The sequence below is a fragment of the Syngnathoides biaculeatus genome, chromosome 6 (assembly GCF_019802595.1).
Source record: "Syngnathoides biaculeatus isolate LvHL_M chromosome 6, ASM1980259v1, whole genome shotgun sequence".
Classification (NCBI taxonomy): domain Eukaryota; kingdom Metazoa; phylum Chordata; class Actinopteri; order Syngnathiformes; family Syngnathidae; genus Syngnathoides; species Syngnathoides biaculeatus.
In genome coordinates, this window is record NC_084645.1 from 12,672,346 (window position 1) to 12,698,039 (window position 25,694).

Genomic DNA, 25,694 nt, shown 5'->3' on the forward strand with positions numbered 1-25,694 from the left:
ATTGGCTGGCGACCAGTTCAGGTTGTACCCCATCTCCTGCTCAAAGATGGTTAGGACAGGCTCCCGTGATGCTTGTGAGGATAAATGGCTCAAAAATGGATGGATGGGCATGCAATACAATACACTTTGCAATATGTGATGTAAACTGACGTGAAAAGGTATTGATCCGGTTCTCAAATTCTTATATATTTACATAATTTCGCCACTTTGTTTAAGATTATCAAACAAATAAGTATACAAATATAACTGAAGAGAACTTAAAATGTTTTTTTTATGAAAAAGAAACAATTCAGTTATCTGCCCCTGTGTGAAAAGGCAATTACCGCCTTGTTAAATCATGAATTAAATGTGGGTAATCACATTTTTTAAAAGTAATTTCTAATGAACAAACCCAAGGCTGATTACCTCAAGAGCTGTTCAATAAAGAAATTACTTAAACAGAACCTGTTCGATCAGTCGAACAGTCGATCTCAGAGCTCTACTTGGTTTGTATTCCGTAAGCATTTCTTTCATGTATTCAGGACCTAAACCATTGAGTGATTTATAGACGAGTAGCAGAAATTTAAAATGTATTCTAAAGCTGACTGTATACGAATATATCCATCTATCCATCCATTTTCTGAGCCACATATCTTCAGTAGAGTTGTGGTAGCGCCGGAGCCGATCCCAGCTGTCATCGGGCAAGAGGCAGGGTACACCCTGAACTGGTTGCCAGCCAATCACGGGGAACATAATGACAGACAACTGTCGCACTCACAATAACACCTAGGGGTAATTTAGAGTCTCCAATGAATGCATGTTTTTGGGATGTGGGAGGAAACCGGAGTGCTCGGAGAAAGCCCCAACAGGCAAGGGGAGAACATTCAAACGCCTCACAGGCGGGTCCGGGATCGAACCCCGGTCCTCAGAACTGTGAGGCCAATGCTTTACAGCTGCATCACCGTGCTGCCTTGGCACGTATATATATTATATCTTTTTCCACATGTATTTGTGTAGTGTAAAAGACTTCATAAAGTTTATTTGGATAGGCTGCTCTTATTTCTCTTTGAGCCTTATGGGAATAGGCAGCAGGTACTGCAAGTGCATCCATTGTGCTTTTGAGCTGTGTGAGACTGTGTTGCATGAGTTTGTGTGCGCAACTTGGATATTAACATCTCAAAACACAAACACACTGGGGAGAACAGAAGATGGCGGGCGGGGGGAAGTTGCTGGGGTGGAGTAGCTGGGGAAGACCAGAGCAAGGCAGAGAAATAGTTTGAGAGAAAGAGATACATTGATGCACAACTTTAAAGTGGGGGTGACATCCCTATAAACATTCTAAAATAGATATTGTAATGAAAAATACATATAACAGTATTCACTTCAATGTCTATACGAAAAAAAAAGTGAGTGGAGACCGCGTCATCCATGCACAAAGTTGCGCAATTGAGTGTCCCTCTACATCCAAGTGGTCGCCATATTAGTTTATATATATTAGTTATATTTATCACGTTTTGTAACCTTAAAACAAAACTTGGTTAGGGTTAGGTTATAGGTTAGGTTATATATAACGTATGCTAGCTCCCTCTATGTAGAAGAAGGAGAGCTATGACTTTATATATATAAAGGCAGTAAGGCTAGAAGTTTAGAGGCAGGGTTTCATTTATTTTACCATATAGTAGATGGGAAGAGAAATGTAGTTGGGGTTATTTTAAAGGAAGAGCTGACTAAGAATGTCTGTGAGGTGAAGAGTATCGGATCAAGTTATGAGGGTGAAACTTGAAATTGAGAGTGTTATGTATAATGTAATTTGCGACTATACCCCACAGGATGTGACCTAGAGGAGAAAGAGAAATTCTGGAAGGAAACTAGATTAAGTCGATATGAGCATTCCAGACATAGAGAGCGATGTGATTTTGTATTTTTTTTTTTAATGTTACGTTACGCTTGTACTACGTAGTTTGCGCTCACGTTGTTTTGATAGTGACCTGATGCCATAGAGCTCTCGTTGTTTTGAATTACCGCACTGCTTCCTGGTTGCCCGCTTCATCGGCAGGAACGATGACACGTTACTTTTAAAAGCAGCTGCACAACTAGCCCTTGTATTCGACATTTTTTGTCTTAGTTTAAGTTAAAACAAAACTAACGGGCAGTCGTTTCTGATGTTTGGTGCAGTAGTAACAAATATGCTACGCTAACGACTGTAAAATGCCCAGCTCCCGTGAGGAGGTCAGAGAGCGCAGGTTGGTGATGCACATTACCGTAATATATATATAAATGTATAACATAAGAGATAGAATATCATATCAAAATGTATATGTATACCTTTTTTTAATCACTCTATGTACCTGTATACGACTATACAATGTGATTGTATTTTTATTTTTCATCCATACATAATATAATGTACTCTATTGACTTTTTGAAAATATTTTCAGAGAAATCTGCGCGTTATATACGAGAAATTACGGTATTGTTGGGATTTCAGAAATCAACCAGAAAACAACCCGCCCTATCTACACTACACAGTACAGAACAAATACACTTATCCTCCCTCAAGACCAGTCACCAAAAATTAAAATCCAGTATAATGAGCAAACTACACACTCTCACACATACCCACACACACAAATGAAGACACACTACTAAGACCTTTTAAGTCTTATCCCCCAGTTTTAAAAAGCCTTGCCAAATATATTCCCTCACATAACCCCTGCTGTACCATCACTGCACTGTTGGATATTCTGGACTTCATCTATTTCTAGCACCTTCTCTCAGTGGCCAGAGACTAAAATAATACCAGTAATGCTTATTATTTGTGCACCTCTGAGAAACAATGTCAGAAGAGGCACTGCCCAAAAATATAATTCCAGACAAAAGAAAAATGTAACCATCTATCAAAGACTAATGCGTTTTGCCCAGTAACATCTAGTAGCATTACATGTTTTCCTTTCTTTCATTCACAAATTCAACACAACATAATTCAGAACCTAAATAATTTTAGTGAACTCCCATTTATTGCGGGGGATTAATTAAAGAACCACCAGCAATGGGTGAAAATCAGTACAATAGAGAGACCAAATAACATATAGTGGTACCTTAAAGTGGGCCTGTCATGAAATGGATGATTTTTGGTATATTATTAATGAAAAACCCACAGCCAATATGGTCCCATGTGTTTTTTCACCACAAAACATGGTTTTGACGTATACAGCGTTTTGTAACTCCCGCCATGAAAATCCTCTCAGGGATTTGTTTTTGAGAAGAAGCGGTAAGTGACCTAAAGGACAGCGGCGCCCCCTCGTGGACTCGTTTGTTTCCATTAGTTTTACCTCCGGGAAGGTAGCTCGTTGTTCCTTTGTGTTAGCCAAAATGCTGGCTCATTGCATTGCTGGACATTACTTGAACACTCGGGAGAATGGAATTACTCTTCATAAGTTTGAAAGAGACCCTGTTCGTTGTGAAAAATGGATTGCACGGGTGCAGAGGACGAGAGCTTCGTGGGTTCCAAATAACAGGTAGGTTTGTATACAGCTACTAAAAAAAAAAAATAATAGTTTGGGGCGGAACATGTAATCGGTCTCTCTCATAACGTAGCAAAAGATCCGTGTGTGAAATGTGTTGATGTGCGCATACAGCTACTAATAAAAAAACAATAGTTTGGGGCGGACCACGTATTCGGTCTCAATCATAACGTAACAAAAGATCTGCGCATGAAATGTGTCGATGAGCACGTCGCCCAGCCAACAATGTCTCACTCAGCCTCGTCTCTATGGTGTTCATCGCGTACTGCAGCGACTTTGAACATACCCCTAAAAGCAGCATAGCTCGGATCCACCTCCTCCTTGTATACCACGGCGCCGAAACTCAGCCACACTGGCTCTGGGGTTCTGCGAAGGCTGCGCGTCGGGCCTTGCAACGGTGTCGGCTCTCAAGAACCCAGCCGAGAATGCATTACTCATTCGCGTGCGGGCATAAAGCACCCCGGCTCGACTGTCTTGCTCAGTACTGCGGCGTCTGTGAAATAGCCTCCCATGGCAATTAGATCCCAGGTAAGGGACTAGATAAAACACAGCTCCAAAAGTCTCTCTGAAGAGGGAAAATTCAGGAAGAAGTTTTCACCGGGGTCCCCCTCTGGAGCCAGCCCTGGAGCTGGAGCCTGAAGACGAGCACCTGCTGGCTCGGCCTGCACCCTTGGGGGCCAGTCCAATACACCCCATAAGGGTAATGTCGGTCCCCCTTACCTTGGGCTCACCACTTGTGGAAGGGTCTATAGTGGTTGGATGGAGTGTGATCTGGGTGATGGCCGAAGGCATGGATTTTGGCAATCCGATCGCCGGCTACAGAGGCTGGCTCTTGGGACGTAGAATGTCACCTCTCTGGGAGGGAAGGAGCCTGAGCTGGTGTATGAGGTCGAGAAGTTCTGACTACACACAGGTTGGGCTCTGGTACCAGTCCTCTGGAGAGGGGATAGACTCTCTTCTACTCTGGAGTAGCCCGCAGTGGCGGGTGTCGAGCAGGTGTATACTTATTGCCCCCCATAATGGCACCTGTAAATTGGGGTTCATCCTAGTTGATGAGAGGGTAGCATCCCTCCACCTTTGGGTTAAGGAACGGATCTTGACAGTTGTTTGTGCCTATGAACCAAGCAACAGTTCAGCGTACTCACCTTTTTTGGAGTCCTTTAAGAGTATGGAATGTCTCATTTCTAACGCAAATTATCTTATCTAGGCGAAAATATATGTTCAACTGTTCCTTACAATGCATAATCTGTTCAATGTTTTTACCAAAAAATACAAGTGTTTATGAATTAAAGTTGCGAACTTTGACCTAGTTTCTCTTACCTGCAATACAACTCATTTCATGGGTGGACCTCTGACATCACGAATTCTGGGATGGGCTATTTTGGAATGATGATAAGCTGGGAGTCTTTTGTATTCACGCCAAAGAAAAACCCATTCGTTTCGAGAATTCCTCAGTGATTATAAGATAAAACCAATCCGTAAAAATGATTTATTATTTTTATTTTATTATTATGATTAAAACTTTGCCAAACATATATGAGCATTCATCTGAGATAACATGCTGTGGCGACCCCTAACGAGACAAGCCGAAAAAAAGCAGCATTATATCATTACTTATTTGTGAAAATACACCAATTTAGACTACGTTATTGGCTTCTGTGTGTTTGGTACAATAATTCGCATTTTACACACAAAGTAGTTGTCGCGGTTGTCGTGTACCAAATCACTAAATACACGGTGTTTGCATAATTTCGAAACAAGACTGAAAACTTGGTATATACATTTAGAATATCAAAGCCTTTACTATTTATCAGTTTATGACTAACTAAACCAAACAAGAATTTCACAAACTCTTACCAGTCGATATTCCCAACATGAGGGACATCCTACAAGATGGGTCTGAGTACTGTCCGCATCTTCATCGCTAGCTACTTTGTCTGAATTCAAATGTGTACTGTCTAACTGGCTCAAATTGATAACCTTTAACTCCTTCATAAAGCTCATATTGTTTACCGTCGTCGTGGGACCCTTCAGAATAATGTTCATCATTCAAATTATCGGAAAATCCATTGGTGTTCTGTTAGTGTATTCATACGGGATCCATGTTGTCACAACGTCCTACGTCATGCCCCTGATCGGATTTCTCCGCCACGTTTCCGTCCTTTTCTGGCGGATGCCGCAACATGCAATAATTTTTTGCAAGTAATCGAAAAATAAAAATGTTTCCTTCATAATGGATTTAAGATTTGTACTCAGCATAAAAACTGTATAATATTAGCATTGCGCTCCTTCCATTCCCTTTAAAGGAGTGCTGGAGAGCGCTCCCTCTGGGGACCCCATCATTCTGCTGGGGGACTTCAATGCTCACATGGGCAAAGAGAGTGAGAGCTGGAAGGAGGTGATTGGGAGGAACAGTTCCTCGGCCAGAACCCGAGTGCGGTTCTGTTATTGGACTTCTGTGCTCATTACAGATTATTCATAAGGAACACCACATTCAAGCAAGCAGAAGCATATCCACATGTACACTTGCCACCAGGACAACTTAGTTTGCTGTCCGATTATCGCTTTTGCGGTCATGTCATCGGACTTGTGGCTGCATGTCTTGGACACTTGTGTGAAGGGAGAAGCGGAGCTGTCAACTGATCACTACCTGGTGGTGAGTTGGCTCCAATGGTGGGGAAAATACCGGCCTGACGTGGCAGGCCCAAACGCATTGTGAGGGTCTGCTGGGAATGTTTGGCAGAATCCCCTGTTAGAAGGTGTTTCAATTATCAACTCCAATAGAAATTTATTTATGTTCCAGGTGAGGCACGTGACATTGAGTCTGAGTGGACCATGTACTTCGCCTCCATAGCTGAGGTGACCTACCGGATCTATAGCCATAGAATGGTTGGTGACTGTCGTAGCGACAATCTCCAAACCTGTTGGTACACACCAAGTCCTATTGGGCCTTTTTGGCGGAGGGAGCTGATGGGTACCAGCTGGCTAAGCAGAATGCAGCTTTGGTCCCTCAGTACAACCTAACTTTCAAATTTTTAGAGATTACAATTTTTTTGGGCTTCTGCTGCTGGTACGAGTTAACAAGGGTACTTCAGGGCCGCGCATGCTCCAGTAAAGAGGCAAAAAAAGGTGGAACGTCTATTGACTAACAAATTGATTTTTATACTTTTCTCTGACAAATATTGCTTATGTTCACGGACTATGCTCCCAGGCACCAATGCAGAATGCTCACTTGTGCTTTCTCTCGCAGTGTTGATTTTTTCCTGTGACTTAGCCCTCAGTGCCTCCAAGAATGTGAAAGGTGGAGATTATTGTACCCTATTTTCATGGCTCCATTTTCTTTGCCTCACAAGGGTCACGGGGAGTGCTGGAGCCTATCCTAGCTGTCAACGGGCAGGAGGCGGGGTACACCCTGAACTGGTTGCCAGCCAATTCCAGGGCACATGGAGACAAACAGCCGCATTCACAATCACACCTAAGGGCAATTTAGAATGTCCAATTAATGTTGCATGTTTTGGGGATGTGGGAGGAAACCGGAGTGCCCGGAGAAAACGCATGCAGGCACGGAGAGAACATGCAAACTCCACACAGGCGGGGCCGGGATTGAACCCGGTACCTCAGTACTGTGAGGCCAATGCTTTACTAGCTGAGCTACCGTGCCGCCTTCATGGCGCATTTAAATGTTTTGAATTTTCTCCAAAACGGACAGGGCGCCTTATAATGCGGAGTGCCTTATACGTGAAAATTTGTACCAACTGGGAGCATTTCCTGCTGACACACTTGTATATAAAGGAAAAGCGGACTTGTAGGAGGACAGCATGTGGAAGTTACAGGAGAAAGTGTGGGCGTGGAGAGGACGCTAAAGACCCCCCCCCCCCCCCGAAGGTACATAATGCTATGTGTTTTGCGCTAAACAATATAGCTTTGGCTAAGGTCCCCAAAAATGGCACCAACAAAGAGATATGCTTATAAAGAACAAACAACCGCCATGAATAAACAAGCGCAGCTAATGAACTCGGAACTTTACTGTTATACTGGGAGCCTACAAGGTGAGGTGGCCCAAGTTGGTGGAACAACATGAGCAATGGATTAATTAACAAAGAACAAACAATCACCATGAAAAACAAACAACGGAGCAACTTCATTCACTGGACATCGCCGTGAACAAAATAAAAGTGAAGTTTTGAGCGATGGATGACAAATGGCGAACACAACGTTATTAAGAGGCAGCCCCGGGCAAGTTATGGCACACTTTCTGAAAGGATTGTGGATGCTTGGGCTAACTTGTCTGCTTCCACTTGAGGAAGTAGGAAAACAAGCTTTGCCAAGTCGAGAAGACCAAGCTGAATTTCCGTGGAAACAAGATGAGGTGACCCAAGTTGGAAGAACAACACAAGCAATGCATTAATTAACAAAGAACAAACAATTGCCGCAAAAGAAAAATAAATAACGAAGCAACTTCCTTCACTGGACATCACCATGAACAAAATAAAGTGAAGTTGCGAGCAACCTGGGACCGATGGATGACAAATGGCGAACAGAATATTATTAATAAGCAGCCTCAGGCGAGTTACGCCACAATTTCTTAAAGGATTGTGGATGCTTGGGCTCATGTGTCTGCTTCCACTCGAGAAGACCAAGCTGAATTTCCGTGGAAACAAAATAAGGTTGCACAAGTTGGAAGAACAACACGAGCAATGGATTAATTAACAAAGAACAAACAATCGCCGTGAAAGAAAAATAACAACATTTGCTGGACATCGACGTGAACAGGGTAAGCAAAGTGAAGTTGCGACCGGCGTGGGGTATACCATATACACAGTGAGTTCGGTTCTACTTTATTAACCTATTTAATAATGTCGCTATACTATATAGCGATACTATCTTAAAGCATATGGTAACATGCAGGCTCGCTATTTAAAAAGGCACCCAGAGGAAAACTCGAGTTCGGTTGTACTTTAATGAAGTATTTAACATTGTAAACAGTGAACTTGGTTGTACTTTATTGAAGTACTTAAAAAGCGTGCATACATGCTGCCGTATGGTTTCGGCTAGTATCTCTATGCAGCTATACTGTATAGCTACATTGTTAAATGCTTAAATAAAGTACAACTGAACTCTGGGATTTACACTGTTAAATATGCCCGTAAAGCACGTACCACTGACCTCAGTTTCCAAACTGGTACCTTTTTAAATAGCGTGCACGTGCTCCCGTATGCTTAAAGCTAATGTTGCTATATATTGTAGCTATATCCTTTGCAGAGCTAAATGTGGAAGTAACATTTGAAGTGCATGTTTTGTGTCAATTATTTCTTTATTCATCATTTTGTTGTCTGCTGGTTGTGCTGTTTTGTTTTTGCGGCGTAAAAATTTTGGTTTAGTGTGAAACCGTGTGTGAAGATGGTGTGTTGACTCATGACTCGCTTCCACCGCTCATATTGGGGAGAAAAAGTGTGAGCTTGTTCTTCTGCTTACAAAAATAAAGGTGCAATTTTGCCTCACTGTATCACAAGTGCCACCCTGCCTCCGCCTAATAATACGGGGTGCCTTGTACATGTGTTAAATACTGGAATTGAACCCACACCTGAGACTGCACCTTTTAATACGGTGCGCCTTATGGGTGTGAAAATACGGTACTTCTGTAAAGTGTGGCTGTTGTTCAGCATCTACTGAGCATTGGCTGGTGAGGCAGCAAGTGTGCTGCTTGCCAGATTGTTTTTAATTCAAATTCTTCCCATGAAAAGCTGTAAACTTTGCTTCACAGTGCAGAATGGCAGAGTTCTGTTCCCATGACAACAGAAATGCAGCGCACCCTTCTGTATTTGCTTGTGCTCGTAACAGAGCGCCACAATACACCAAAGACCTCCCTGGCACCAGAGTGAGAGAGAGCTACAGTACATGAGTGATGCATCACACTCTCTTGACCACACAACATGAAGGCACAATACACACATTTGTGCATCTGTTTCTGGATGCATGCGTGTCATATGATACCTGCATCATTCCAGTACAAAAGTTGCACATTTCTCAACTCGCATTTAATAAATGGTGGACAGGAAGTAGTAGTAGTAGTAACTCCCTCCTCCACAAAACCTCATACATATTGTAATTGATATGGTGTGAGACTAAGCATTCACTAAATTGTATCAAAAATAACAAATCAATTGATCAATCAACTAACCCATTTAACCAATTTTTTGCTTTGTCTTCTAGCACAAACTTGGGATAGGAGTGCTATATGCTGCCAATGTTAGAATTAATAAATATTATTTTAAAAAGAGGCTCCAAACTATTTATTGCCACTCTTAATTTTACTGTTGAAAAACATTAAACAAAGAGAACTATATGTGTAGTTGAAACAAACATTTCACTTTAACTGGAGTCCAATGCTAACATCTGCAATGATTGACATCTAAGTGGTTGTGTTTGAAACCCTTTCAGCAATTAACATTCGAACACAATCAATGCAGCAATATATGTAGACGGACAATACAAAATACATTCCCACAGTCTTATAATGTATTCTTTATCCTCTGCGAAGAACGCCCATGTGAGTTGAGTTTAAGGCAAGACATGGTCTTCTGCTATGACTCCCACTTGAATTCAATGCAGGACACACCCCGCTTCAATATCATAGACTGCTGTATCCAGGCAGTAAGTGTGAACTAGGTTTGTTTGAATCAGCCTTCAAACTGCTCACAGATGAGAAAGGGGCACACACCAGAATGAGCATCACAATGACCATTGAATTGAATGAGAAAATGTGACAAAAACTGTTTCTATCCATCCATTTTCTTTTCCGCTTATCCTCACAAGGGTCGCGGGGCGTTTTGGAGCCTATCCCAGCTATCAACAGGCAGGAGGCGGGGTACACCTTGAGCTAGTTGCCAGCCAATCGCAGGGCACATGGAGACAAACAGCCGCACTCACAATCACACCTCGGGGCAATTTAGAGTGTCCAATTAATGTTGCATATTTTTGGGATGTAGGAGGAAACCGGAGTGCCCGGAGAGAACCCACGCAGTCACGTGGAGAACATGCAAACTTCACACTGGCAGGTCCGGGGTTGAACCCAGGACCTCAAAACTGTGAGGCCAACGCTTTCCAGCTGATCCACCGTGCTGCCACAAAAACCGTTCCATTCTTTTCAATTATAACAATACTGCATATTTTATTAAAATACAATATCTTTAAGTACTATTCTTCTCATTAAAAATAATACATCACAGAAATATTTTCGTGGGGAGGCTAGAGTGAATTGACATTTCCATTGGGAAAAGATGACTTGAGATACAGATATTTTGATTAATGAGGGTGGTCAAGGAATTAATTAAACTCATATCTCAAGGCACCACTGTATTTGAAATATTTCATAGCCAACAAACCCTAGTTATGTAGTTGAGGTATCTCTAAATAAATTTTACTGGATAAAATGTAAAATCAGGACCTTGAGGCAGTCATTCCAAAAACAATTAAATGTCACAGCAACACTGAGCAATAAATCAACAACAAAAAATTGAAGAGAACATCTTTGAGTTGAGATATCACAATTACCACAATGTGTCAGAGAATTGGAAATGGTCACGCTCATTTTGCAAGCTTGAATTTAGTGCAGATTCACTTCTCATGTCAACAATGTTTTGCATGAAGCGTCAATTCAAATGATGGTCAAATTTGTGTTACAAATTACGTTCTAAGTAAAGAACAATGTAAACTATTGTGTATTGAATCAGAAAATTGGAGACATTTGTGATATAATTGGATATGCTTGAGTTTTTACAATGGCACGCTAAATATAAGAATGAGACTGTTGAAATAAGATGAGCAAGACACAATGTTTCCCATGCAATGTCTGCCTCGGTTACTTATTCCTAGATTACTTTATATCCTTACCCAAGCTACTCTGTGGTCATGATCATAAATACAATGGAAAAAACAATTATTTGATCCCTTAGTGATTTTGTAAATGTACCCACTGACAAAAACATGAACGGTCTATCACTTTAATAGGTGTATTTTAACAGCGAGAGATTTAATATTTTCAAAAATCTAGAAAAAACATAAAAGAAACAATTATTTTGCAATTCATTCATCCATTTTATGTCCTGCTTATCCTCACTAGGGTTGCGGGTGTGCTGAAGCCTATCCCAGCTATCTTTGGTCAATAGGTAGAGTATACACTGAATTGGTTGCCAGGCAATCCCAGGGCACATAAACTAAGCAACCACTCGCACTCAGATTCACACCTACGGGAAATTTCATCTTCAATCAACTGACCCCGCTTGTTTTTGGGATTTGGGAGGAAACCGGAGTACCTGGCGAAAACTCACTCGGGCATGGAGAGAACATGCAAACTCTACAACGGCGCGTTGCGATTTAAACACAATCCTCAGAACTGTGAGGTTGATGTTGACCATGCCACCCTTTTGCAATTCATTGAGGGAAATAAGGACTTGACCCCTTCTCAAAAGGGAGCCCTTATTGGCCCGCACAGACGTCAGATGTTTCTTGTAGTTGATCACCAGGTATGCACACACCTTGTGAGGAATTCTGCACCTCTCCACTTTGGAGATCCTCTCCAAATACTTAAGGTTGAGGTTGTCAACTTGTCATCCAAGAGTCAGAGGACAAGGCTCCATCCATATTCCCCTTGATGCGGTGAATTTGACTTGTGCCCTCTGCAGATTAACACCCCCCTCCTTCACCCAACTCCATGTTTGATGGTGTGAATGGTGTTTTGGGGGTCAGAATCTGAATTACTTTTCCTCAAAACAAGCAGAGTAAAATTGATTCCAAATAGCTTGATTTTTCTGTCATCGGACCAAATCATCTTCCAATCATTTTCTGAATCATTCACATGTTCATTGGAAAACTTCTGATGGGCTTGTACGTGTGCATTCTTGAGCAGCGGGGGTCTTACAGGTGCTGCAGGATGTGGCGTGTTATCACTTCACTTCATTTCACTTGTTGACTGTGGTCCCAGCTGCTTTGAGATCATTAACAAGCTCCTCCAACGTAGCTCTGGCCTGATACCGGACCATACTCATGGCCATTGCTATCGCGCAAAGAGAAATCTTGCGAAGCGCCCAAGAGCGAGGGAAATTGACATTTTAATTCTAGCCTTGTGAAGGTCCATAGTCTTGCCCGTAATGTCCGAAGAAAGTTGTTTGATCATTCTCACGATGGAAAGTTTGTTGTCTGATCGATTTAGATTGGTAGATTCTGTGTCTTTATACTAATAACGAGTGGAGATAAGTGTACAGCTAAAATACAGCTCACGGGTTTAAGAGTACTTTTCTAAGTGAGAGGACCAGTCTTAGGGAGCCAGAATTCTTTATTGTTGGTAAGCCATCAAATAGTTACAGTGCATTTTCTTTCAAACATAAACCTACCGTTAAAAAGTATAACCCACGTATGTCTTTGTCAACAAGTGAATTTACAAAATTAGTAGGGATCAAATAATTATTTTCTCCACTCTACATAGCATCTTGATTGGATTTAAATTCAGACTTTCACTTGGCCACGTCACCACCTTCATTTGATTGTATTTATTCACTCATTCATTCATTCATTCATTCCTATGTCCTCCACTCTTAAGAAAAATAAGAAAACTAGAACTTGTTATCTGGGATTAGCATATGATTAAAAAAAATAAACAGCATTCTATGCATTAGAGATATTTTTCATGAAAGTAAACAGTTTGGATTCATGACTACAGGATAAGACAGCGAAGAAAACAAGTGAGTGCCAAAAGAGTTGTAGTTTTTGCTCAAAAGAGAATTCTAATTGATGGAGTGAGCGTCTCATGGAGTGTATTAACAATCACATAAGACAGCAACATCTTGAGTACAGATAAAGTGTATTGTATTTCAACTCACATTGCCATGGTTGGTGAAACCGTGTTCCTTTGCAATTCGGTCTGCCTCCTCAGGGCCCCCATTAATCTGGACAGCCCAAGCATTGGTATAGACCTCTGCAGTATCAATCCAGTTTAGTTCTGCTGTCAGGACAAGGACTGTCCATATGTGCAGCACAGTCTCCCGGGTATCCATGAAAAGTAGAACACAGGACAGTGTATCCGTTGGTCTTTGACTGCGCCACAGGCAAGTAGGAGCTGCACTCCCTTGTGATGGTAAAGTAGAACAGTGGCCTGGAGATGACACAACACAGAGTGAGCTATAAAGACAAACGTCTTACCATTATCCGAGTCGCTTATCCTCACAAGGGTCGCGGGAGTGCTGGAGCCTATCCCAGCTGTCAACGGGCAGGAGGCAGGGTGCAACCTGAACTTGTTGCCAACCAATTGCGGGGCACATGGAGACAAACAACAGTCGCAGTCACATTCACACCCAAAGGGCAATTTCGAGACCCAATTTAATGCATGTTTTTGGGATGTGGGAGGAAACTGGTGTGCCCAGAGAAAACCCACGCAGGCACGGGGAGAAACTCCAAACACCACACAGGTTGGGCTGAGATTTGAATACCGTTCTTCAGAACTGTGAAGCAGATGCTCTAACCATTTTTTCCACCGTGCTGCTATTATTGTTTTTAGTAAATTACTTATTATTAAGAATTAATTACAGTTTTGTACGACTACTTATAATCACTAAAGCAGAAAATCATATTTGACACTCTAGTACTCAAGTACGTTTTTCTTCACATTTTGTTTCTTTTTTTTTGCTTTACAGGAGAAAAAAAAAAGCATTTGTGCTCACACTGATTAGTATTGATCTTGTTATCTACAGTTGTTAAGAAAAGGTTCCAAAACATTTTCACATGTGAAAATCTAGAATTCTCTTTCTTTAGAGTTTGTTGGACTTTCCTGTTGTTGTGTGTTAATTAATTCAGTGAGTGCTGCCGATATCCTGGCAATTAGAAACAACCTGCTGCAGTCAATCACAATCACTATCAGGAAGTTAAGAGACCTTTACAACATGGCATTACACATACAGTAAATATGTGTGGCACAAGAGCCTGCTTTCTCCTATGGTACAACTTTAGAGCCCGTTAGATGTCATGTAACCAAGAATGAACGATTGCTTCTTAGATGCAGCCTCGGGGAATAAGATAATACATGGAATGGTATAACATCCATTTTCTGTGAGGCCAACACTCTACAAGTGTTCCACCATGCCAAAATGGAATTGCATAATAAGAATTTAAAAAAAAAACAACTTAACTGATGGAAGAAGAGAAAAGTAAGAGAAGAATTGAAAAAAGATGAGAAATACAATTGCAAAAAAAACAAAAGAAAATTGGGAGGCCAGGTGTGGATATGACCACTCGGCCTATTTTTGTTATGGGCATGTCGTTCTTCAACCCAGTGGGCACCTGATCCAGTGAGGAGACGCCTGGTCCACCTGGTTCTTGTTCAGGCTCATAACTGTTGATATATATTACCACGCGTGTGGGCCGGTCCTTCGCCAGATCATTGTACTTTACTGTCACGTTCCCGCATAACCTTCTCATGTTACTGATTTGGCAGATGATTGACCCTGCTTCATGTTTGACCTTGCCTCTTAGGGTGCTGTTTCTGTTACACTTTTAGATTGCCTCCCTGTGCACTGACCCCGAACTGAATAAACTTCCTGTTCAAACAGTACCTGGTCTCCAGAATTGTGCTCCTTGGGTTCAGCCTCGACTTCTGGTCATGATATTTTCAAGCCAGCATGTGGGGCAATGATTCATATTTTTTCATATTCACTGCATTTCTCTTTAACACTTGAACTGCCCAACATGTACAAGTTGTATGTTACAACTAACAGACCAGAGCTATTGATAAGTTGTATTTTACAACTAACAGACCAGCGCTATTGATAAAAACGATCTGAGTCAAATTGCAAAATAATAGCCAAAACCCAGCTAATTTACTAAGTCAATTTAAAACCAAGGTTCGGAAGAGATACATTTTTTTTCCTTGTTTTTTAATATTCATGCACCTGTTGAGTGGTAAACTTAACACACAATTGTTTTAGCTGTTGCAGAAAATACTCAGATAAACCCACCATAAATCCATGGAGTAAACTGCTCAAAGAATGGCCCCGCAGATGCTACAGAATGTTTTTGCTGCGAGATAATAAAGCAAACCTCTTAGCACCTGTAATAATCACTTCAAGTTTAGACAGTCATTGGTGATTCTCTCAACAGTTCAGAAAGTGTTGTTCTGACTGAGAGAGGTTCTGACATTGAGAAACTCAATTGCATGATTTTCCATTATATCCATAGCAAAAAGTGTTGTGGCAGTAAAAACAAACAAAAAAAAAGATCAGAATACAATGGATTCTTCCTTTTCCCATGTTACATTCTTCCAGTGCCTATCTACCATATAGTCTTTGGGTTTTTTTTGCATCATCGGACTGACAGCCATGCATACAATGCTGGTAAAAATGTGACTGACTGGCTTAGGTGTTGTAGGTAGGCTGCGCGACACAACCAGCGCTCAAGTTCTATTTCAGGCTGTGCCCAAGCCAAATCAACACCCACCATGTGCTTTTGACTCCTCTCTAAAAGAATGCGCAGCAGTATGTTGCAGTGATTGTGCAGAACCTCGACGGGCGCATAACCATTCATGAGAGCAGATGGACCTCAGGGTAACAGAAAAAAAAAAAAGAAAAAAAAAACAACAGCACTGAATTGTGCCTTGTTAGTACACAAAATAGGAAAAAATATATTTTATTTGAGAAGTACTGGAAATTGATAGCACCAAGATCGAATAGCTCTCTATCAGGTCCATTTTTTCTTTTACTGCTTATGACACTGGAAACGTGGTCTAGAAATACAGCAATGGGACGGTGTGCAAGCAATATCTAACACAAAGATTAAACAAAATGTTTTTATCATTCTTTATTAATAACACTATTCACACTGTCCTTGTGAGTGAGGACTTAACCCTTTATCTTCCTACATTTTTTTAAGCTTTGTTGTTTTGGGCCCCCTAAAATATTGTTCTCAAAAACCTTACATTGTAAATTGACCTGTATTGCTTAAACATTAATAAAGGGTGACTCAATAACACTGTGGAAAAAAATAACCTTTTTCTATAAATGAAAACGGAAAAACTACATGAATTTGTATGCTGTGTAGTATACTGTATAATACAGTTGATGGTCAAATGAGATCAGATTTAAAAAAAAAAAGCCACATCACTTTAATAATAAAGTGTATTTCAATGCAATTAACCTGCATACATGACAGAGAAGGTAGAATCTTGAAGTCTCTCTGTATGTTCCATGATACTGACCTTGACCCCCAACATCAAGATCCCCATCCTAATGAAATTTTTAGGTTATTACAAAAGGTGTAAATTAATCTCCAATGATGCCCAAAATTTTTCTGAATATCTGGCCTTCCTGGATTTGTTTACCCTTAAGTCACATTCTTTTGAGATGCTTACAAGCACGAAGCTTGTTGATGAAAAAAAAAAGCTTTTGTGCAAATGAAGCCTAAATTGAAATGACAACGTATCAATTTCCCATTTTACACAGATAAATTGTTGAAATTGACAATACTGCATATCAATTGCCACCTTACGCAGATAAATTGTCGCAAGATATGTTAAGCCGTGTATAATTACGAGGAGAAAAAATGAATGTCTGACTACAGCTGAGAAATGATGATAAAAGAGGTAAATAAAATATCTAAAATTGGTTGAAGCGATATGCAATGTAAAAATACCATATTAAAAAAAGAAAGACAAAAAAATCAATGACCAAACGACTCTTACCCCCAAGAAACTTGAGAGAAGTCGCCGCACATCAGAGCTGGTCCATTGTGGTGCTTCAGTCAAGTCCCGAGGAAGAAAGCGGTCCACCTACATTGGGTCCCATCTCCCGAAAGAAGCGACACTCGGAACGGCTTCACCTGACTGGGCACGATGGTGAGAGGCTTGTCGGCAGCTCTTGGCAAGGGACTTTTGGTTCAAACACAAGTGAGATTTCTGCTAAGGCTTCAATTGCTCCCGTACACTTTGCAAACGCGAGCTACCCTACGGGAAACACCTTTTTACCTCGGAGTTGTAGTTTCAATCACAACACAAAATCCACTCGAACCATATTAGGTCCAAATCAAAGACGTCATGCCTCCCCATCCCTTCTTCCAGTCGGGCGGGGACTTTCTCTCGCCTGCACTTGCCCTTTAACTTTACATCTCTATTATTGGCGGCTCACGACGTTATCCGCCCCCTTTGGACGCTATCGAATGCTAGCTTTTCATTCACGACCAGCTTGTCACCCTCGGCATGATTCGACTTCGCTACCGGGTGCCTTCAACCTTCGAAAGCAATTGCTTCTTCCATGAATAAAAGGCGTGTACTGACATTACATTACTGCTTGCTAACAAGTCAGAACTCCACATGCACGAAGAGTGATAAAACGAGAAAATGGAAGTGAAATGGTCAGAGAGGGATGCGAGCGCCTTGACGACCGGCTGGCTGGATAGCAACAAATAAGCAAACCTGCTTCTTCGTCCAGGAAATACGTCACAATATTAGAGTGGGGCTGTTTTTGAGTCTGGCTTGCATGTTGAGGTCGCGTTTACGTTACAATTAGTGCAAGTTAATATTATGAACCGGGCGCTTTCCATAGACATTGATGGGAGAAACGATTAAACAAAATAATCACATTATTAATCCAAAAGAGGGATTTAACGGCTAACAGCAGTTACGATAAACTGGCATTTTTAACACTTATGAAGTTTTTTCTATATTTTTTTTGGGCCGCTTGAGAAAGATTAGTTATTTCGAGCCTCTGCATTTATTTAAAAATGTCTGCAGTGGTGATTTCTTCGACCAGAGTTTCTTTTTCTTTTGCTGACTGTTAATATAAAATGAACATGGCATTAAGTAACTGTCATTGGGTGACATCTTTAAATGAAAGGCACAGCAGTGTGCTGAAACTATCACTCAATTTCAGTCAAAGAAAAACTCTCCTTTAAAACTTTAATCTGATGCAACATACAATGGATGGAGTTTAAGTACATCTAAACGCCTGTCCTTCAAAGTGCCAATGTCATTTATTCATGTTCAGTGTTACCCCCCCCCCTCCATTTATATGTATGTGCATGTATAGGCTATTTATAGTTTTCTCCAAAGGATATATATTGAATTTACAATTTAAAAAAATAACGTGGCTGATTTAAAAAAAAAAAAAAGTGCTCTTTTATTTTCCACTGCAGCGTGACAGCCTCATCTCGTGGATTTATATTTAAATTACACTTGAATGAAATCACTCACTGTGGTAGAGGGCGCTATAGTAACACAGTGTACTGGAGTAACACCCCTTTCCCAATCTGACTTTAACTCGCATGTGTTTGCCACCGACGTTCTGTGTTAGCACTGGGCTGCTCTCCCGGAAGCTAGTTTTCTTTTCCGAGGATGATCAGGGGAAAACCGCCCCCCTAAGCCATTTGATTGGTCCTGCAAAGTCCCTCGCTTTTACCTCGAGTGCGCCTCCTTCGGTGGCTGAAAGAAAATCATATTGATTAACCGCGCTATTCCAAAACAATGGATAATATGATTATCACAGCCCAAAAGAGATTAATGCTGCTGCACTTTGAGTTGTGTTTGCTGTCATGCAAGGTGCTATACTACCACTGCTGCTACTGCTATTCTTCTTCTTTTCCTTTTGGCTTGTGCCATTAGGGGTCGCCACAGCTTGTCATCTTTTGCCATCTGAGCCCATCTTGTGCATCTTCCTCTCTAACCCCAAATGCCCTCATATCTTCCCTCACCACATCCATAAACCTTCTCTTTGGTCTTCCTCTCGCTCTGTTGCCTGGCAGGTCCATCCTCAGCACCCTTCCACCAATATACTCACTCTCTCGCCTCTGAACATGTCCAAACCATCGATGTCTGCTCTCTGGAATCTTGTCTCCAAAACATCCAACTTTGGCTGTCCCTCTAATGAGCTCATTTCTAATCCTATCCAACCTGGTCACTCCGAGCGAGAACCTCAACATCTTCATTTCTGCCACCTCCAGTTCTGCTTCCTGTTGTTTCTTCAGTGCCACTGTCTCTAATCCGTACATCATGGCCGGCCTCACCAATGTTTTGTAAACTTTGCCCTTCATCCTAGCAGAGACTCTTCTGTCACATAACACACCAGACACCTTTCGCCAGCTGTTCCAACCTGCTTGGACCCGTTTCTTCACTTCCTGACCACACTCTCCATTGCTCTGTATTGTTGACCCCAAGTATTTGAAGTCGTCCACCCTCGCTATCTCTTCTCCCTGTAGCCTCACTCTTCCCCCTCTACTTTTCTCATTCACGCACATATATTCTGTTTTACTTTGGCTAATCTTCATTCCTCTCCTTTCCAATGCATGTCTCCATCTTTCTAGTTGTTCCTCTGCATGCTTCCTGCTTTCACTGCACATCACAATATCATCTGCGAATATCATGGTCCAAGGGGATTCCAGTCTAACCTCATCTGGGAGCCTATCCATTACCACTGCAAACAGGAAGGGGCTCAGAGCTGATCCCTGATGCAGTCCCGCCTTCACCTTAAATTCTTCTGTCACACCTAAGGCACACCTCACCCTTGTTCTGCTGCCAACATACATGTCCTGTACTATTTTAACATACATCTCTGCCACACCAGACTGACGCATGCAGTACCACAGTTCCTCTCTTGGTACTCTGTCATAGGCTTTCTCTAGATCCACAAAGACACACTGTAGCTCCTTCTGACCTTCTTTGCACTTTTCCACTAGCATCCTCAAAGTAAATAATGCATCTGTGGTACTCTTTCTAGGCATGAAACCATACTGTTGCTCGCAGATACTCGAGATAGTCGAGCCTCCACTACTCTTTCCCATAACTTCATTGTGTGGCTCATCAACTTTATTCCTCTATAATTCCCACAGTTCTGAACATCCCCTTTGTTCTTAAAAATGGGAACTAGAACACTTTTCCTCCATTCTTCAGGCATCTTTTTGCCAGCTAGTATTCTGTTGAATAAGTTGTTCAAAAACTCCAAAGCCATCTCTCCAAATTGCTTCCATACCTCTACCGGTATGTCATCATGACCAACTGCCTTTCCATTTTTCATCCTTTGTAGTGCCTTTCTGACTTCCCCCTTAGTAATCACTGCCACTTCCTGGTCCTTCACACTTGCCTCTTCAACTCTTCCTTCTCTCTCATTTTCTTCATTCATCAACTTCTCAAAGTATTCTTTCCATTTATTTAGCACACTACTGGCACCAGTCAACACATTTCCATCTCTATCCTTAATCACCCTTACCTGCTGCACATCCTTCCCATCTCTATCCCTCTGTCTGGCCAACCTGTAGAGATCCTTTTCTCCTTCTTTCGTGTCCAACCTGGTGTACATGTCTTCATATGCTTCTTGTTTAGCCATTGCCACCTCTACCTTTCCCCTACGTCGCATCTTGATGTACTCCTTTCGCCTCTCCTCAGGCCTGTCAGTGTCCCACTTCTTCTTCGCTAATCTCTTTTCTTGTATGACTCCCTGTATTTTGGGGTTCCACCACCAAGTCTCCTTCTCCCCTTTCTAACAAAAGACACACCAAGTACTCTTCTGCCTGTCTCTTTGACCATCTTGGCTATAGTAGTCTAGTCTTCCGTGAGCTCTCACTATCCATCAAGAGCAAGTCTCACCTCTTTCCGAAAGGCCGCACAACATTTTTCCTTTCTCACCTTTCACAATTTGGTTCTCTGGTCTACCTTTGTCTTCTTAATCTTCCTACCCACCACCAGACTCATCCTACACACCACCATCCTATGCTGTCGAGCTACACTCTCCCTACCAGTACTTTACAGTCAGTAATTTCCTTCAGATTACATCGTCTGCACAAAATATAATCCACCTGCGTGCTTCTACCTCCACTCTTGTCGGTCACTATTTGTTCCTCCCTCTTCTGGAAAACAGTGTTCACTACAGCAATCTCCATCCTTTTTGCAAAGTCGACCACCATCTGTCCCTCAAAGTTCCTTTCCTGGATGCCGTACTTACCCATCACTTCTTCATCGCCCCTGTTTCCTTTACCAATATGTCCATTACAATCTGCACCAATCACAACTCTCTCGATGTCAGGGATGCTCAGAACTACTTCATCTAGTTCCTTCTAGAATTTCTCTTTCAACTCTAGGTCACATCCTATCTGTGGGGAATAGCCGCTAACCACATTATACATAACACCCTCAATTTCAAATTTTAGTCTCATCACTCCATCTGATACTCTTCTCACCTCCAAGACATTCTTAGCCAGCTCTTCCTTTAAAATAACCCCTACTCCATTTCTCTTCCCATCTACTCCGTGGGAGTATAATTTAAACCCTGCTCCTAAACTTCTAGCTTTACTACCTTTCCACCTGCTCTCTTGGATGCACAGAATATCAACCTAATCGTCATGTCAACCAACTGCTGAGCTTTTCCTGTCATAGTCCCAACATTTAAAGTCCCTCAGTTGTAGGCTCTGCGCATTCCTCTTTTTTTTCTGACAATGGATCCGGTTTACTCCTATTCTTTGTCTTCGACCCACAGGAGCTGAATTTCCACCGACGCCCTGCAGGTTAGGAGTGCCGGGGGCGGGCGTTGTTAACCCGGGCCACGACCGATCCGGTATGGGATTCTTTAGATGAATGCTCATATTTGTTTGGCACAGTTTTTACGCCGGATGCCCTTCCTGACGCAACCCTCTGCATTTATCCGGGCTTGGGACCGGCCTACAGATTTCACTGGTTTGTGCCCCCGTAGGGCTGCATTTACTACTGTTACTACTACTAATAGTAATACTCATAATAACACATGCGTTAGACTTCCTCCATGTCATCAGGGAGGACGATTGGAAATCTTCCAGCCATTTGTGTACCTCGTATTCGGTAGTAATTCTTAATTTAATTTGGGCCCAAAATTTTACTTCAGCAATGTTTTGATATGTGCAGACTAAATGTTCATAGCCCTCAGGTAGCAGTTTCTGGAAGAAAAAAAAAAGAATAGTTAAAGTTACAACACGAACTTTACCTCAATAGTTTAAGCATCCATCTCTACGACCATCCATAGCTCATCAAACACAATTAAATTGTGGTGTTTACATAATTCACCCGCGGGACCTCGAGTTGGGGTGCGGGGTTCCGCACGGACTGTTTTTGTTGTTGCGCTTCCGGAGGAAAGGTTAACAGAGTTCCCGCCGTTATGCGAGTAGTTTGGTGATGTCGAACAATAAAGCAAGTTCTGTTTCTGTGTCCGACACTCCGCCTCCGACTCCTTTTCTCCGGCGCTACACTGGTGACCCCGACGTCAGTCCCGGCGTTTTCGAGACTGAAACGAACATGGCAACCGCCATCCTCAAATTGCCGGAGTTTTGGGAGACGTCCGCGGCAGCGTGGTTCGCACAGACTGAGGCTCAGTTCGCCCTCCGCGGGATCTCAGATGATTCCACGCGTTACTACCACGTTGTCTCAGCACTCGGGAGCTCAACGGCGGCCAGAGCAGTGAACTTCATCACCTCTCCCCCGGCCCGGGATAAGTATGCTGGGATCAAGGCTCACCTTCTCAAGGTTTTTGAGCTTTCACGGCCGGAACGTGCCCGACGTCTGTTGGCTATTAATGGACTGGGGGACAGCAAACCTTCCGAACTCATGGAAATGATGCTAAACCTGCTGGGCACGGAAGAGCCCAATTTCATTTTCATGGAACTGTTTCTCAGGCAAATGCCACCGCATGTTCAGACGGCGCTCGCGAACAGTACTATCACTGAGCCCCGGGCCCTGGCCGAGGAGGCCGACCGTTTCTTCCTGGCAACCCAGCGCTTCTCCCCTGAGACGCTGGCCGCGACGCGCAGTTACTCACCTTCGGGCGTGGGGGTGGCATCCAGCAGGGGCCCCTTCGGCACCGACGGCCGTGCTGGCACAGGCTTGTGCTACTTCCATGCCCGTTTCGGTGCGAAAGCGAAGAGGTGCCGCGCCCCTTGCAACTACGACGCGTCGGGAAACGCCAAAGCCCACGCTTCGCAGCGGCCGTGAGCGTGGGCGCGAAGAGCCGGCTGCTGTTCGTCAAGGACAACCTTTCCGGGCGCAAATTCCTTTGTGACACCGGCGCCCAGAGGAGCGTCCTGACGGCCACTGCGGAGGACGCCGCTGGCGGGACTCATGGGCCACCCCTACTGTCCGCTAATGGCTCCCCTATCCGCTCTTATGGCATGAGGACTGTGGACTTGTGTTTCGGGAGTCAGCGCTTCACATGGGACTTTGTCACTGCGGATGTCTCATTCCCTCTCCTTGGCGCTGATTTTTTTTTGTGCCCACGGGCTGCTGGTGGATGTTAAGAGGGGCCGTCTGGTGGATGCACTGACTTTTTCCACGGTCGCCTGCGTCCGCAATGAGGCGACTTATGGTGGTCTCTCCAGTTCGCTATCGGACGGCACCAAGTACCAACTCCTCCTTGGTGAGTTCCCTGCCTTGACAGGGCCCACTCTCTCCTCTGCCACGACTAAACATGGGGTCGAACACCACATTGAGACCAAGGGCCCCCCGATCCACGCGAGGGCCCGACGGCTTGATCCCGAGAAGCTAGCAGTCGCTAAGTCCGAGTTTGCCAACATGGAGCGTCTGGGCATCGTCCGCCGCTCGGATAGCCCGTGGGCCTCGCCACTACACATCGTCCCTAAACCGAGTGGTGGGTGGCGACCGTGTGGTGACTACCGCCGCCTTAACGACGCCACTACGCCCGACCGCTACCCTGTTCCACACATTCAGGACTTCTCAGCCCACCTGGCAGGCAAAATCTTGTTCTCCAAGGTCGACCTGGTGCGCGGGTATCACCAGGTTCCCGTGCACCCCTCAGACGTTCCCAAGACAGCTGTAATCACTCCGTTTGGACTGTTCGAGTTTCTGAGGATGCCGTTTGGTCTTAAAAACGCGGCACAATCTTTCCAGCGTTTAATGGATTCTGTGCTCAGGGACTTGCCATTTGTGTTCGTCTATTTGGATGACATCCTCGTCGCCAGCTCCTCGGAGGATGAACATCTGATGCACCTCCGCGACCTCTTCGCAAGACTTGAGCAGCATGGCCTGATCATCAACCCGGCAAAGTGTGTTTTCGGGGTGCCCTCTATCCAGTTCCTCGGGCACCTCATAGACAAGAACGGCGCCGCCCCCCTTCCGGCAAAGGTGGAGGCCGTCTCCGCTTTTCCCCGACCTCGCTCGGCTCGGGGCCTCCGGGAGTTCCTGGGGATGGTGACTTTCTACCACCGGTTCATCCGCCGGGCGGCCCACATCATGCGCCCGCTCTATGAGGCTCTTAAAGACAAGGCCCCCAACCGGGACGTTGAATGGACGGCCGAGAGGATGGAAGCCTTCGAGGCTACGAAGGCCGCACTGAGTCGTGCCGCTATGCTGGCTCACCCGACCCACGGGGCCCCGGTCGCTCTCACTACCGATGCATCGGACTACGCTGTTGGAGCCGTATTCGAACAGTGGGTCGGCGGCGCCTGGCAACCGCTTGCCTTTTTCAGCCGTCAGCTGGTCCCCAGGGAGCGCAAATACAGCACGTTCGATAGAGAGCTCCTCGGCCTCTGGCTGGCGATCCGCCACTTCCGCTCCCTATTGGAAGGCCGTGAGTTTACGGCATATGTGGACCATAAACCCCTCACTTTCGCCATGTCCAAGGTGGCCGAGCCGTGGTCCGCCCGCCAGCAACGCCAACTGTCGTTCATCTCTGAGTACACTACGGACATCCAACACATCGCCGGCAAATCCAATGTGGTCGCGGACTGCCTCTCCAGGGCAATCGTCGGCACTGTGCATCTGGGTCTCGACTACTCCCGCATGAGCGCAGACCAGGCCTCGGACCACGGGGTGCAGGCCCTCAAGACTTCTGACACGTGTTTGCGCCTGGAGGAAGTCGCGGTTGGTGACTCGGGCGTCAGGTTGCTGTGCGACCTCTCGGCTGACCAGCCTCGGCCGCTGGTCCCTGCAAACTGGCGAAGAGCTGTTTTCGAGGCGGTCCACAACCTCTCCCACCCCGGAAGGAAACCGTCCGTGAGGCTGGTGGCCCAGAAGTTCGTGTGGCGCGGTCTCAAGAAAGATGTGCAGGCCTGGGTCGACTCGTGCGTGGCCTGTCAGCGGGCTAAGGTGCATCGCCACACAAAAGCCCCCTTGGAGCCCTTTGCTGTCCCCGAGAGGAGGTTTGACCACGTCAACGTTGACTTGGTAGGTCCACTTCCTCCCTCGCA

General features: G+C 44.0%; 1 protein-coding gene across 13 annotated transcripts in view; it reads right to left on the reverse strand.

Moving 5' to 3' along the window:
• furinb (furin (paired basic amino acid cleaving enzyme) b) overlaps positions 1 to 25,694 on the reverse strand; it is a 134,262-nt gene that overhangs the window by 106,951 nt on the left and 1,617 nt on the right. For 2 of the 13 annotated variants that reach the window (XR_009795391.1, XM_061822726.1), the window contains 3 exons: positions 22,332 to 22,436; positions 17,227 to 17,367; positions 13,382 to 13,653 (listed from right to left, as the gene is read on the reverse strand). Coding sequence is in view for 12 of the 13 variants with exons in the window: in XM_061822726.1 (XP_061678710.1) it covers positions 13,382 to 13,555 (174 nt within the window). In the remaining variant the exon portion in view is untranslated. The other 11 variants (XM_061822730.1, XM_061822724.1, XM_061822729.1 and 8 more) reach the window with 9 other exon arrangements.